The following is a 15,713-nucleotide window of genomic DNA, read 5'->3' as shown; positions in this document are numbered from 1 at the left end:
CTTTTCAAGACCACAGGACGTTCCAAAGCTGGAAAAGCGCAGCAGGTCAGGCAGCATCCAAGGAGCAGGGAAATCGACGTTTCGGGCAAATGCCCTTCATCAGATTCATTGCACAGAGTATCGTGGTCTGGAGGTGATGGCAAAGTAGCCATCTTTCAGGCAGTGTAATATTATAGGGAGACGGGTTCGAACCCTATGGTGTTTTTTTCAAATTCAAAGGAACAAAGCCTGCACTGAAAGTAAGCCATCGTCATCATTATCCATTGTCATGACAAAACAAAATAATTCATTTTGATCTGAAGAATTCATATTGGACTCTGTTTCTGCCTCTCGCCAGAAAAATGACTCAGTATCACTACAACTGACCAAATTACCTTAGAGCTAAAGGGTACAGCTGGTAGACTGCGCCTGTGGTACGGAATGAGGGTTAAAGTCAATACTGCGGATATTCAAACAACTCACCATGGGAGAAGACTCCACAAATGCATCGTTCCTCAATGGTGCTACTGGCTAGCCATGTGGATGGCACTGTGGTTAGCTCTACTGCCCCACAGCATTAGGGGTGTGGGTTTGATTCTAGCCTTGGGTGACTAACTGTTCTTCCTGTACCTTAGTGAGTTTCTGCTACATGTTCGATTTTCCTTTCACAGTCCTAAAAAAAAGTGCAGATTAGATGGATTTGCCATGCTGAATTACCCATCGTGTCCTGGGATGTGGATGCTAGGTGGATTAGCTATAGGGAGTTGGGTCAATGTGGACTTGATGCGCTGAACAAATCATAGAATCTCGACAGTGTGGGAACAGGCCCTTCAGCCAATCAAGTCCACAGCGACCCTCCGAAGAGTAACCTGTCGAGACCCATTTTCCCTACCTTACATTTACCCCTGACTTGCACCTAACCTTCACATCCCTAAACACTATGGGCAATTTAGCATGGCCAATTCACCTAACCTGCACATCGACAATGTGCAAACTCCACAAGACAGTCGCCCAGGGCCAGAACTGAACATGGGTCCCTGGCACTGTGAGGCAGCTGACCACTGAGCCACCGTGCCACCCACAAAATAGAACACATAGCAGAAACTCACTAAGATACAGGGAGAACATATAAACTCCACACCGTTAGTCACCCAAGGCTAGAATTTAACCCACACCCCTGACGCTATGAGGCAGTAGTGCTAACCATAGTGTCATCCACATGTCTCATGTGAGGCAGTTGGGTCAGTGTGATGGGTCTCTTTCTGCACTGTGGGGATTCTATCCTATGATTGGCACGAGGCTGACCAATTTGCAGCCACCTTTAGTCAGATGAACCAATGAGTGATCCATTTGGCCTTGTTCTGAGTACAACAGCATCACAAATATCAGTCTTCTGCCAATTTGATTCACTCCACTTGATGTCCAGAAATAGGTGAAGGTACTGGATGCTGCAAAGGCTATGGGCCCTGACGACATTGGGGCCATAACATTGAAGGCTTTGGTCCAGAACTTTCCAGTCCCCTAGCTGGGCTGTTCCAGTACAGTTACAACACTGACAACTGCCTTGCAATGTGAAAACTCCCTAGGTATATTCTGTAAACAAATTAAGATTACTTACAGTGTGGAAACAGGCCCTTCGGCCCAAAAGTCCACACCGACCCACTGAAGAGCAACCCACCCAGACCCCTTCACCTAACACTACGGGTAATTTAGCATGGCCAATTCGCCTCACCTGCACATTTTTGGACTGTGGGAGGAAACAGGAGCACCCGGAGGAAACCCACGCAGACACGGGGAGAATGTGCAAACTCCACACAGACAGTTGCCTGAGGCGGAAATTGAACCCGGGTCTCTGGCGCTATGAGGCAGCAGTGTTAACCGCCCACAATGTCAGATTATAGTCCAACAGGCTTACTTGGAAATACTAGCTTTCGGAGTGCTGCTCCTTCATCAGGTAACTAGTGGGGCAGGATCATAAGACACAGAATTTATAGTGAAAGATCACAGTGTCATGCAATTAAAACAATATATTCAACTAACCTAGATTGTTGTTAAGTCTTTCATCTTCTCTACTGGGTTGCAGGTTTTGGTTCATTAATATGTAAATCCCAGAACTTTTACTCAAGACAACTTAAGTTTTCATGAAAAGAGGTGACATCTCAGCTCAGATAATGTATTAGAAATGTGAGGCTAGAGTCTGTCTGTATTCCCATTTTGAGTCACACTGGTTCTATTTCCAAAGTAGGAATTTATAAAATGTGATATGGATTGACTGTCCGCACATTGTGTGCTTTTTGAGCAAAAATAGAATGTATCTGCAAATACAATTCTGTTATATATACACATATGCATGTGTGCAATGTGTATGTGAGAGGGAGAGTGTCAGTGTGCGTAAGGGAGTGTGTTTGATAAAATGTGTGCGTGAGTGTGATGGAGTATAAGCCTGTGAGAGGGTGTGAGTGTGGGGTGTGTAAGTGTGTGTGTCTGAGAGAGAGGGTCTGTGTGAGTGTGTGAGTATGTAAGAGTGTGTGTATGTATGCTGTGTGTGTGTGAGTGTGTCGAGTATACTGGAGTCACCTGTAGTGTGACATGGGCCCAAGGTCCTGGTTGAGGCCATCCCCATCCGTACCAAACTTGGTTATCAGCCCCTGCTTGGCCACTCTGCATTGCTGCATATCCCAAAGTCTGCCTTGGAGGATGGTCACCCGAAGATCGAGACCGAATGCCCCTGACCGCTGAAGTGTTCCCCGACTGGGAGGGAACATCCCTGTCTGGCAATTTTTAATTACATGACACTGTGATCTTTTGCTATAAACTCTGTGTCTCATGATCTTGTCCCATTAGTTACCTGATGAAGGGGTAAGTGCTCTGAAAGCTAGTACTTCCAAATAAGTCTGTTGGTCTTAGCCTGGTGTTGTGTGATTCTTAAATTTGTCCACCCCAATCCAACACCGACATCTTCACATCCAGTAAACAAAAATCCAAGCTGGTCAATTACCACCTCATCAGACTCCCTTCGATCATCAGTGAAGTGATGGAGGGAGTCACCAACAGCGCTATTAAGTGTCACCTGCGTGGCAATAACCTGCTCAGTTTAGGTTCTACCAGGGCCACTCTTTCATTTGAACAACAGCCGTGGTTCAAACACGGAAAAAACGAGCTGAATTCCAGAGGTGAAAGTGAGGTGAGAGTGACCGCCCTTGACATCAAGGCCACATTTGACAAGAGTATGACATCAAGAAGGTCTAACAAAACTGGGAATCGTTAGGAAAACCCTCTACTGGTTGGTGTCATACTTGGCACGTAGGAAGATAGTTGTGATTGTTGGAGGTCAGCCACTTCACCTCCAGGGCATCTCTGCAGGAGTTCCTCAGGGTAGTATCCTAAGCCCAACCATTTTCAACTGCTTCATCAATGACAGTCCCTTCATCGTAAGGTCAAAAGCAGAGGTGTTTGCCAATGAACACACAATTCTCAGCACCATTCACAACTCCTCACACAGAGGCAGTCCATGTTCGAATGCAACAAGATCTGGACAACATCCAGACAAGTCAAAAAGTGTGGTGCTGGAAAAGCACAGCTGGTCAGGCAGTATCCCAGGAGCAGGAGAGTCGACGTTTTGAGCATAAACTCTTCATCAGGAATCAAACATTGACTCTCCTGCTCCTGGGATGCTGCCTGACCAGCTGTGTTTTTCCAGCACCACACGTTTTGACTCTGATCTCCAGGACCTAATGTCTTCACTTTCTCCTTGGGCAAGTGACATTTGCACCACACAAATGATAGACAATCTAATCAGCACCCCTTGACATTCAATAGTATTACTATCACAGCATCCCTTCTTCCCAACTCGTAACTATCAATATCCTGAGGTGACCATTGTCCAGAAACTCAGTTAGATTTGCCATATAAATACAGTGGCTAGGAATATTGCTGCATGTAAATCAACCCCGACTCTCAAACCTGGTACACCACAGACAGGGCACAAGTCAGAAGTGTGATGGAAAACTCCCCATTTGCCTGGATGAGTGCAGCTTCAACAACACTCAAGAAGCTTGACACCACCTGGGACAAAGTAGCCAACTTGATTTGCATCACATTCACGAACATCCACTCCCTCCAGCCCTGATGCTCAGTACCAGTAATGCACCAAAGATCTTTAGACAGGCCCTTCAAAACCCACAGCCTTTACCATCTAGAAGGACAAGGGCAACAGATACATGGGAACACCACCACCTACAAGTTTCCTTTCAAGCCACTCACCCTCCTGACTGGGAAATATATCACTGTTCCTTCAGTGTTGCTGGGTCAAAATCCTGGAACACCTTCCCTTCTGGCATTGTGGGTGACATTACGCCAATGGGTGGCAGCAGTTCAAGAAGGCAGCTCACTACCACTTTCTTCACATCAGCTAGGGACAGGTAATAAATGCTGACCCAGCCATCGGACACATAACAGTGAAAACAAAAAACACAATTAACTATGATTCAAAATAAATTTTCCCTGGCCTGCAATACACAATAACATTTTAGCAGAATACCTACAACCTTTTAATTGTATTTTGACACACACTTGCAGCGCCAAGCCTTAGAAAGCTGAGTGAAAATAAGTTTGCAAAACAGGAGTGGTTTAGTTGCGTGGTTCTTTTTGACAGACTCAGACTGGGTGAGCTGAAAATGTGTTGCTGGAAAAGCGCAGCAGGTCAGGCAGCATCCAGGGAACAGGAGAATCAACGTTTCGGGCATAAGCCCTTCTTCACCCGAAACGTCGATTCTCCAGTTCCCTGGATGCTGCCTGACCTGCTGCGCTTTTCCAGCAACACATTTTCAGCTCTGATCTCCAGCATCTGCAGTCCTCACTTTCTCCTCAGACTGGGTGAGCCAAATGCTCATTTCTATTTTTCTCTAATTTCCTGGATTTTTTTTTTCTTTTTTGTTACTCTCCCCTGCACTACTGCCTAGGGCTTATGTTTCTCCAGCACCATGACGTGTGTGTAGAGGTGTGAGACACAGTGAAAGACAACAGGTGTACAAATCTTTATTCATTTTCCACCACCAGGAAGAAAGGAAATCCAGAGTGGCCAGTGACAAGCAATACCCTTCCCATCATAGGGCAATGCTGCAGTGATCAAAAAAAGTGGAGGGGAGGGCAGGGATTAAATCAAAATAGAGTTGGAGGGGTAAATAAAACACTTCACTCCCTGGGGTGCCCACCTCTCCCTGAACAGCTCAAGGGTGTTGGTAGACAGCATGTGCACCATCTCCAGAGACACCCGGGCCCTAACGTAACCGCAGACGAGGGGCAGGCAGCCAGCCCTAACGACCCCCTCCACTGCCCGCTGCCTGGACCTGTTTATGGCCAGTAAGGCCAGGCCCAGGAGCAGTTCTTTTCTACGCAGGTCAGGCAGCATCCGAGGAGCAGGAGAACCGACGTCTCGGGCAAAAAGCTCCTGACTCCGGGGACCGAGTTAGTTCGCAGAAGGCGCTAGAGCAACGCAGGTACTTATTTTCCGAGTGGTACGCCCCCTTCTGACGCCGATTTCTGAATGCACTCGCCCCGTTTGCAAAAAAAAAACAAAAGTGTGGCAGGTTCCGGAGAAATGCCAGGCGTGGGCAGGGATTGCAGTCTGTGGGATTTTTGGCAAAAAAAAAGGGAGAGTCAACGTTGTTCTCCCCCCCCCCCCCCTTCTCCCTTTGCGAGTGTGAGCCAGCTCAGGGCACAAGCTCCAGGGTCTGTTCCTGTCCAGCGATGTTTGCAGTTCAAGCCAACTCCATACCAACCAAACAGAGGCTTGGTTCCCCCACCCCCTGCGGTGACTTCCTGGTTGGGTTGTGAAACTGAAAGTTACCATGGCGTCCTTGCAAGTGCTGGAGAGTATGAAGGGCGAGGCGGTCTGCTCGATCTGCCTGGACTTCTACGACGACCCGGTGACCATAGACTGCGGCCACAACTTCTGCCGGGCGTGCATCCAGGGCTACTGGGCGCCGCTGCGGGGCAAAGTGCAGTGCCCGCAGTGCAGGAGCCAGTTTGCCCAGAGGAACCTCCGGCCCAACCACTTCGTCTCCAACATGGTGGAGGGCGTGAGGAAGCTGAGCCTCGGCCAGGGGGAGCCGGCCTCCCGGTGCCCCTACCACGACGAGAAGCTCAAGATGTACTGCCGGGAGGACCAGCGGCCGATCTGCGTGGTGTGCTCGGTCTCCCGGGAACACCAGGGCCACTCCGTCAGCCCCATCGCCGAGGCAGCGGAGCTCTACAAGGTAAACCCACGGCTGGGTTAAGTGGTGCTTGGAAGAGCGCAGCAGGTCAGGCAGCAGAGTAGGGAAGGGGGGGGGGGGGGAGTTGAAATGTTTATCCGAGCAGGAAAACCTGTTAGAAACGAAAATCGCTTCTCAATAATCGCTCTAGACAAATTCAGGAAAACAAAGTTTTATTAGCAAGTTTGCAGAGTTGGGCACCCTTCTGAGAAAAAGGCCCGCCGAGGCTAACAATGTTTCTGATTAAATACAGTACAAGTCCCTCCCCTCTTTGGCTCTAAAGAGTCACGAGGTTCACATTCTCACAAAGTCTGCAACAGTTTCCCGAGTTGTATTTCTACCCTGTAGTCTTATCAGTCAAGGACTTATTCTTCTCTGTCAGAGTTAGTGGTCTTATCAATCAAGGACTTGTTTTTCTACTCTGTCTATGTGAGTGGTCTTATCAATCCGTAGCAGCAGATGTCTCGTCCTTTATTATAGAGAAGCATGTTTTACCCTACCCCTATGGCTCTATTCCCCTTAGACTTTGGGGTCATGCACATCTCAATTGTTTGTACCGAAATCGTCTCTCACAATTCTGATTTCCTTCCCAGTGAACCTTCAGCCGTTGGGACCCTGTGCCAGGATTCTCTAATACTTCTCACCTGGAAAAATATGGGCTTACTAGCAGCAAGACAACATGACTTTGTACGGAGGAGTTTGTATCTCACAAACTCGATTGAGGTTTTGAGCTGGCAGCTGAATGTTCTGGGGTTTAGATGCTATAAGAAGGATAGAGAGGGGGGGGGTGGCATTTTTAATAAGGGAGAACCTTACGGCTGTACTTACAGAGGATGTTCCTGAGACATCATCCAGTGAAGTTATATGGGTGGAACTTAAAAATAAGAAAGGAATGATCACTTTGTTGGGATTGTACCACAGCCCCCCCCCCCACCCCCCCCAGTAGACTGTAGAAAATTGAGAAGCAACTATGTAAGGAGCTCTCAGATATCTATAATAATAAGAGGATTGTAATGTTAGGGCATTTTAATTTTCCAAACATAGACTGCGACTGTCATAGTGATAAGGTCAAAAATCACATAACACCAGTTATGATTAGATTCCCTACAGTGTTGAAACTGGCCCATCGGCCCGACAAGTCAACACTGAAGAGCAGCAGCGAAAGCCCCTTCATCAGGACGCAGCAGAGAAACTGAGGCGCCTCCACTTCCCAGCGACCTTTCCCCATCGGGCGTTCACGGGGTGGGGTGGTCACGGTCTCACGGTGCAGGGGCTCGGGCCACCGAGGGATGAGGCCAGTACAAACGTCTTCACCAAGAGTTAACAAAAAAAAAACACAATCACACGACACCAGGTTGTGGTCCAACAGGTTTGTTTGGAAGCACTAGCTTTCAGAGCTTCATCAGGTGGTTGTGGAGTATGAGGTCGCAAGACTCTTAAATCATGTTCACCAAGAGTCATAGAGATATGCAGCATGGAAACAGACCCTACGGCCCGACTTGTCCATAGAGTCGTAGAGATGTACAGCACGGAGATAGGCCCTTCGGTCCAACTCGTCCATGCCGGCCAGATACCCCAACCTAATCTAGTCCCATTTGCCAGCACTTGGCCCATATCCCTCTCAACCCTTCATATTCACATACCCACTAACCAAATATCCTACATTAATCTAGAGTTGTGGAGCTTGGGGAATTCTCCACCACAGTTGAGGCCACAATGTCTTCAAGAAGGAGGAGTTGAGAAAGGGTGTGCGGGGGAGGGGAGGGGAGGGGGGGTGGTGTCCGCCTGGTTAATTCCAGGGTTGAGAGGGTTGGCTTACAAGGAGAGATTGAGTAGCCTAGGACTATACTCATTGGAGTTTAGAAGAATGAGTGGGGGAGGTCTTACAGATACATATAAAATTATGGAGGGAATTGATAAGATGGACGCAGGGAGGTTGTTTCCACTGTTGGGTAAACCTAGGGGATATAGCGTTAAAATAAGATTAAGATTCAAACTTCAATTCCCCGAATATTGTCCGAGGCTCTGGATTAACAGTCTAGTAAAAATACCACTAGGTCATCACCTCAGTTGTACTCCTGTGCTCACCTCCATATGTGCCAAATTCAGCATAGGAAAGAACAAAATAATTATTGAATATATACCACCTAACCAGCTGTAATAAAGTCAGGCAGTGTAATAACATTAAAATCTGAAAGAACTGCGGATGCTGTAAATCAGAAACAAAAACAGAAGTTGCTGGAAAAGCTCAGCAGGTCTGGCAGCGTCTGTGAAAAGAAATCTGAGAGTCAACGTTTCAGAACTGTACTGAGAAAGTGTCATTGGAGCCGAGACATTAACTCTGATTTCTCTTCACAGACGCTAAAGTTTCGGGTCCAGTGAACCTTTCTTTCAGAGCAGTTCTGAAACATTGACTCTGATTTGTTTTCTGCTGAGATTTTCCAGTGAGTTTTGTTCTTGTGACTGTAATAACACTGCTTCCTCTTTCCAGATAAAACAGTGCAGCTGTGGGGGGGGGAGAAAAAAAAGAAACCAAAGACCCCAATTCTGTCCCCACAGGCTTGCACCTTCCTTTGCGTCAGTGAGATACCCCTTTTCTTGGAAAGGTTGCAAAGACATGGAGCTTAAATGTGCTGTTGACAAAGCATCCCATCCTGTAAGATGGCGCTTAACAGATGATTTCTTAGCCACAAATTATTTTTTCTGCATGTACTATGGTCGGTGCAGAAAATGTACTTCCCGATTACTGAAAGCTAATTGTTCCTTCCTTTGTTCCAGGGCATGCTGCAGAAAAAAGTGGATTCACTGCAGAAGCAGCTGGCGGAGATCAGCAAGGGTCAGAAGGAGGAAGAGGCCAATATAAACACAGTGAAGGTAGATCTTTTCCTAATCATCCTGCTCAGCAATGTTATTGTGCACCTCTGGGACTTGAACCAGGCCCCTTGTCTGGCTCAGAGGTAGGGACACTGCCATTGCCCCACATATGCCAAAGTAAGCCAGTGCTGAATTGATATCAGGAGAAAGTGAGGACTGCAGATACTGGAGATCAGAGTCGAGAGTGTAGTGCTGGAAAAGCACAGCAGCTCAGGCAGCACTATGCTCTTGACTCTGAATTGATATCAGGCTGAGGGGTGCAGCCAAGGTAACCTTGGGGCTGCTGGTCTCGTTACAAAACATCACAATGGCTGTTGGCTTAAACCTGTGGGTCACCACCCCACCAGGTTGAGGTGGGGGCACAGTGGGGTGGGGGAGGTAGAGAAAGCAGGAACCTTTACAGTGACTTTCTCCAGCGCAGCAACGTGAAGCCATGTTGTGGTGACATACTGCATTGCACGCCAGCTGTTCAGCCCATTGAGCTAACCAACCCACAGAGCAGTGAAGGCAGATGGAAAGGTCTTTCGACAGTGGGACGTTGCAATGCTGCCAGCCTGTGATTGCTGGTCCAGACAGGGGCGTGAGGAATTTCATTGTTGTCTGAATGTGATGTTGATTTCCTGATGCAGAAACCAGATAGGGACTGCATACTTTTACAATGCTATGAGTGGGTGACGGGATCTTGCTTTGATTTGATCTCCACCCCAAGTTAATGGAGGAACACAACAGACTGTCTAACTCAGCCTCGAATATACTCCATACTCCTTTCTCCACTGCTTGTTAGGGAAGAGAATTTCAAACACTTGTCGCCCCTAGTTCTAGATTTCACACCTGGAGTAGGTTGTGGAGATATCCTGACAGCATCCACCAATTCAGATGCCCTTGGATCCTTACAGGCTAACTCCTGTGCCCTATCCCAACATGCATCATTCAAGCCCTCGCTGGCCTGCATCAGCTCCAGGTTCAACAATACCTTCTTTGTTAGATCTGGGTCCTTTGTGTTCACGGCGTCCTACTGTGGAATTTCTATAGTTGCTACTCCTTGCCTGACTCTCTGAGTTATAGAACATAGAACATAGAAAAAGACAGCGCAGTACAGGCCCTTTGGCCCTCGATGTTGCGCCGATCCAAGCCCATCTAACCTACACTAGCCCACTATCCTCCATATGCCTATCCAATGCCCGTTTAAATGCCCATAAAGAGGGAGAGTCCACCACTGCTACTGGCAGGGCATTCCATGAACTCACGACTCACTGAGTAAAGAATCTACCCCTAACATCTGTCCTATACCTACCACCCCTTAATTTAAAGCTATGTCCCCTCGTAATAGCTGACTCCATACGTGGAAAAAGGTTCTCATGGTCAACCCTATCTAAACCCCTAATCATCTTGTACACCTCTATCAAGTCACCCCTAAACCTTCTTTTCTCCAAAGAAAACAGCTCCATGTGCCTCAGCCTTTCCTCATACTCCCTTTGCTCCCTTTGTGGTCTCACACTGTGCGCTTTCTGTAACCTCCTCCTCCTCTGACCCAGCTCTCTTTGTGGCCTCGCACTGTGTAATCCCTGCTGCTTCTGTGACCTTCTGAGGTACCTTCACTCTTTCAACACTTATTTCTTGTCCTTCCCTGATTTCCTTCCCAGTGAACCTTCAGCCGTTGGGACCCTGTGCCAGGATTCTCTAATACTTCCCACCTGGAAAAATATGGGCTTACTAGCAGCAAGACAACATGACTTTGTACGGAGGAGTTTGTATCTCACAAACTCGATTGAGGTTTTGAGCTGGCAGCTGAATGTTCTGGGGTTTAGATGCTATAAGAAGGATAGAAAGGGGGGGTTAGAGAGGAGGGGGGGGTGGCATTTTTAATAAGGGAGAACCTTACGGCTGTACTTACAGAGGATGTTCCTGAGACATCATCCAGTGAAGTTATATGGGTAGAACTTACAAATAAGAAAGGAATGATCACTTTGTTGGGATTGTACTATAGGCCCCCCCAGTAGACAGTGGGAAATTGAGAAGCAACTATGTAAGGAGCTCCCAGATATCTATAATAATAAGAGGATTGTAATGTTAGGGCACTTTAATTTTCCAAACATAGACTGCGACTGTCATAGTGTTAAGGTCAAAAATCACATAACACCAGTTATGATTAGATTCCCTACAGTGTTGAAACAGGCCCATCGGCCCGACAAGTCCACACTGAAGAGCAACCCACCCAGGCCCATTCCCCCTAACTAATGCACCTAACACTATGGGTAATTTAGCACGGCCAATTCACTCTGACCTGCACATCTTTGGACTGTGGGAGGAAACCGGAGCACCCAGAGGAAACCCATGCAGACACGGGGAGAATGTGCAAACTCCACACAGACAGTTGCCCGACATGGGAAATGAACCCAGGTCCCTGGCGCTGTGAGGCAGCAGTGCTAGCCACTGTGCCGCCCATTAATAGATTAGATTCCCGACATTGTGGAAACAGGCCCTTCGGCCCAACAAGTCCACACCGACCCACCGAAGAGTAACCCACCCAGACCCATTTCCCTCTGACTAATGTACCTAACGCTATAGGCAATTTAACATGCCCAATTCACCTGGCCTGCACATCTTTGTGTGACAGGGGGAGAATGTGCAAACTCCACATAGACAGTCACCCAAGGCTGGAATTGAATCTGGGACCCTGGCGCTGTGAGGCAGCTGTGCTAACCTCTGAGGCACTGTGCCACCCCTATATAGTCCAACAGCTTTATTTGGAAGCACTAGCTTTCGGAACACTGCACCTTCATCAGGTGATTGTGGAGTATAAGTTCGTAAGACACAGAATTTATAGCAAAAGATTACAGGGTGATGTTACTGAAATTATATATTGAAAAAAATCTGGATTGATTGTTAAGTCTCTCATCTTTTAGAATGGGCATGTTGGTTTCAGTTCTTTCATATGCAAATCCCAGAACTTTCTTAAAGTTACGTTTTTAAGTGAACTTTAACAATAGGTGCCATGTCAGCCCAGACAATGCATTAAAGGTGTGAGGTGCCCTGTGTGAGACTGTCTGTGGCCCAATGTTCAGACTCATTCTAATCTAGGAAAGGGATTTACAGAATCTTACATGGATTCATGCAATGTAATTTTGCAAGTACAAATTCATCCCACAAGCTTATACACCGCCCCCCCCCTCCCCCCACACACACACATATATATGAGTGTCTGTGAGAGAATATGTGTATGAGTGTAAAGGGGTATAACTCTGTGAGAAGAGTGCATGTGAGTGAATATGTGAGCGTATGAGAGAGGGAGTGTGTGTGTGTGTAGTGGAGTGGGGTCAACAACACAAAGTAGCTGAGTAGAGGCTGATAGCCAAGTTCGGTACCCATGGGGATGGCTTCAAATTGGGTTCATGTCATACTACAGGTGACCCCACTGCACTACACAGACAGACAGACAGACACACACACACTCCTACAGACCCATACACTCATGCAGACACACTCTCATACACAAGCTCTCTCTCATACACTTACACATACACTCCCACACTCACATGTACCACACGCACCCTCTCAGAGACATATACCTCTTTACACTCATACACGCACTGTCTCTCAGAGACTCATGCCCTGCTCCATCCCCTTACACTCATACACATACACGCATTCTTTCTCAGAGATTCATACCCGCACACAGATACCCACATGCACACCCATATATATAGGTTTGTGGGGTGAATTTATACTCGCAGAATTACATTTCGTTTTGCTGAAAAACTGCATGAAGCCATGTAAGATTCTGTAAATCCCTCTTCAGTCTGACCATTGGGGCACAGACAGACAGCCTCACACAGGGCACCTCACACCTTCAATCTGGGCCGACATGGGACCTATTGTTAAAGTTCACTTGAGAATGTAACTTTAAAAAAGGTTCTGGGATTTACATAAGAAAGAACTGAAACCAACATGCCCACTCTATAAGATGACAGACTTAACAAACAATCCAGGTTTTCTTCAATATATCATTTGAGTTACATGACACTGTAAACTTTTGCTACGATTTTATACTCCACACCCACCTGATGAAGGAGCAGCTCTCTGAAAGCTAGTGCTTCCAAATAAACCTTTTGGACTATAACTGGTGTTGTGTGATTTTTTTTAACCTTCTACACCGCAGTCCAACACCAGTACCTCCAAATAGTGTTAATGGCTTGGATGAAGAGGAGTTTGTTGTGAGTATAATTTGTAATTAAATATATTGATGTACCTACTAGAGAAGGAGTAATACTTGACCTTCTGTTGGGAAATAAGGCTGGGCGGTGACTGAGGCATCAGTAAAGGAGCACTTTGGGGCAAATGATCATATTTCTATTAGTTTTAAAATAGTGATGGATCAGGTTAGAACGGATCAAAAAGTTAAAGTTTTAAATTGGAGTAAGGCTAATTTTGACGCTATTAGAAATTTTCAAAATTTGATTGGGGGGAGGCTATTCACAGGTAAAAAAATGTTTGGGAATTGGGAAGCATTTAAGGATGAGATAATGAGAGTCCAAAGGCAGTTGACCATTAGTGTGAAGGGTAAGGCCGAGAGGTGTAGGAAATACTGGGTGACTAGAGAAATTGAGAGTCTCATCAAGAAAAAGAAGGAAGTGTATGTCAGATATAGACAGCTGGGATTGAGTGAATTCCTAGAAGAGTATAAGGGCAGTAGGAGTATATCTCAGAGGGAAATCAGGAGGGCAAAAAAGGGACATGAGATAGCTTTGGCAAATAGAGTTAAGGAGAACCAAAGACATTCTACAAATATATTAAGGGTAAAGGAGTAACCGGGAAGAGAATAAAGGCTCTTCCAGATCAGCAAAGCCCCCTGTGTGTGCAACCACAGTAAATGATTGAGATACCAAATGAATATTTTGTGTCAGTATTTAGATTAGATTAGATTACTTACAGTGTGGAAACAGGCCCTTCGGCCCAACAAGTCCACACCGCCCCACTGAAGCGCAACCCACCCATACCCCTACATTTACCCCTTACCTAACACTACGGCCAATTTAGCATGGCCAATTCACCTGACCTGCACATCTTTGGACTGTGGGAGGAAACCGGAGCACCCGGAGGAAACCCATGCAGACACGGGGAGAACGTGCAAACTCCACACAGTCAGTCGCCTGAGGCGGGTCTCTGGCGCTGTGAGGCAGCAGTGCTAACCAATGTGTCACCGTGCCGCCCACAAATTATTTACTAAGGGGAAATAATTTTGTCAGTACGTACTTGGAAGCTAGGGAACTGAAAAGAGTTCACATTGTCAAAGAGGAGGTACTGGAGGTCTTAAAATCCATGAAGGTGGATAAGGTCCCGGGACCTGATCAGATGTATCCCAGAACTTTGTGGGAAGCTAGGGAACAGATTGCTGGGTGCCTTGCTGAGATGCTTGTATCATCGGAAGCTGTGGGTTAGGTGCTGGAAGACTGGCGGTTGGCTGATGTAGTACCGTTTTTGAAGAAAGGTGGTAAGGAAAAGCCAGTGCACTATAGACCGGTGAGCCTGATGTCAGCAGTGGGTAAGCTGTTGGAGGGATCCTGAGGGACAGGATTTGCATGCGTTTGGAAAGGCAAGAACTGATTAGGAAAATCAGCATAGCTTTGTGTGTGAAATCATGTCTCACTAACTTAGATTAGGTTAGATTATTTACAGTGTGGAAACAGGCCCTTCGGCCCAACAAGTCCACACCGACCTTCCAAAGAGCAACTTGATTGATTTTTTTTGAAAAGGTGAGAAAGAAGATTGAAAGCAGTGTGTTCAACATTTATTGTATGAACTTCAGAAAAGCATTCAACAGGTTCTGTGTCCAAGATGGAGGACAGGGAAAATTTCTGGCTGTAAGAGCTGCTCCTTTTTTCTTTTGAGGTATTTTAGGTGTTGGAGGTGATTTCCTCGAATTCCAGGAGCAGCAATTACTGTTTTATATGCTGTTGCATTGGTTTGGAACTTTAGAAAAAAAAAAGTCAAAACAACAGCAGTTTAAAAGGGAGAAGAGCAGACAAAGGAAACACATTGTGAGGACAGTGCAGGAGAGAGAGAGACAGAGAGAGAAAGGCAGAGAGAACCTGTACAGTTACTGCCTTTGCTGTTTGAATTCATGTATTGCTGGACATCGGAGTGCATCTGGGAAAATTAACAAACAGTGAAATTCACAACTAATCTTGGAGGAACTGTTGGGCGAAGTTGACAGCGCAGAATCAGATAAATTAATTGTTGTTTTAAGTCTGTCCAAGAGAAAGACTGCAGTAGTGAGTATAGTGGATTATTTCTTGATTATATGTTTTTGGAGATAAGTCTCTTGATTAAACTTAAAATATAAGCCATAGCTATTAATTTAACCTGGGGCAGTGTTTGTAGATTGTGAAGGAGCAAAAATGGCCTTTGCAGTGAGATGTACTTCTTGTCAGATGTGGGAGTTTAAAGAGAGTTTAAGGGTTATGCGGATTCTATCTGCCATAAATGCTGTTGGATGCGAATCTTATCAGATCGAGTGGATCAGTTGGAGAGACAGATAGAAGCGATGAGGAATTTGCAACAGCAACAGTATGTGATGGATGGCAGACATAGGAAGGGGGGAAAGTC

General features: G+C 46.4%; 1 protein-coding gene across 2 annotated transcripts in view; it reads left to right on the top strand.

The window, feature by feature from the left end:
• Positions 1-5,674: 5,674 nt before the first annotated feature.
• Positions 5,675-15,713, top strand: part of LOC148140464 (E3 ubiquitin-protein ligase TRIM39-like) — a 31,121-nt gene continuing 21,082 nt past the window's right edge. Inside the window, exons 1-2 of one of the 2 annotated variants that reach the window (XM_087979350.1) lie at positions 5,675-6,236; positions 9,012-9,107. In XM_087979350.1, coding sequence (XP_087835476.1) covers positions 5,829-6,236; positions 9,012-9,107 — 504 coding nt within the window. In that variant the 5' untranslated portion in view covers positions 5,675-5,828. The remainder of the gene's footprint in view (positions 6,237-9,011; positions 9,108-15,713) is intronic. The other variant, XM_087979348.1, reaches the window with a different exon arrangement.

Source organism: Chiloscyllium plagiosum, unplaced genomic scaffold, assembly GCF_037043375.1.
Source record: "Chiloscyllium plagiosum isolate Xiang-an unplaced genomic scaffold, Cpla_swu_hap1 HiC_scaffold_35, whole genome shotgun sequence".
NCBI classification, from domain to species: domain Eukaryota; kingdom Metazoa; phylum Chordata; class Chondrichthyes; order Orectolobiformes; family Hemiscylliidae; genus Chiloscyllium; species Chiloscyllium plagiosum.
The sequence above is the reverse complement of the archived record's forward strand: the minus strand, read 5'-3'. Positions and strand labels throughout refer to the sequence as shown.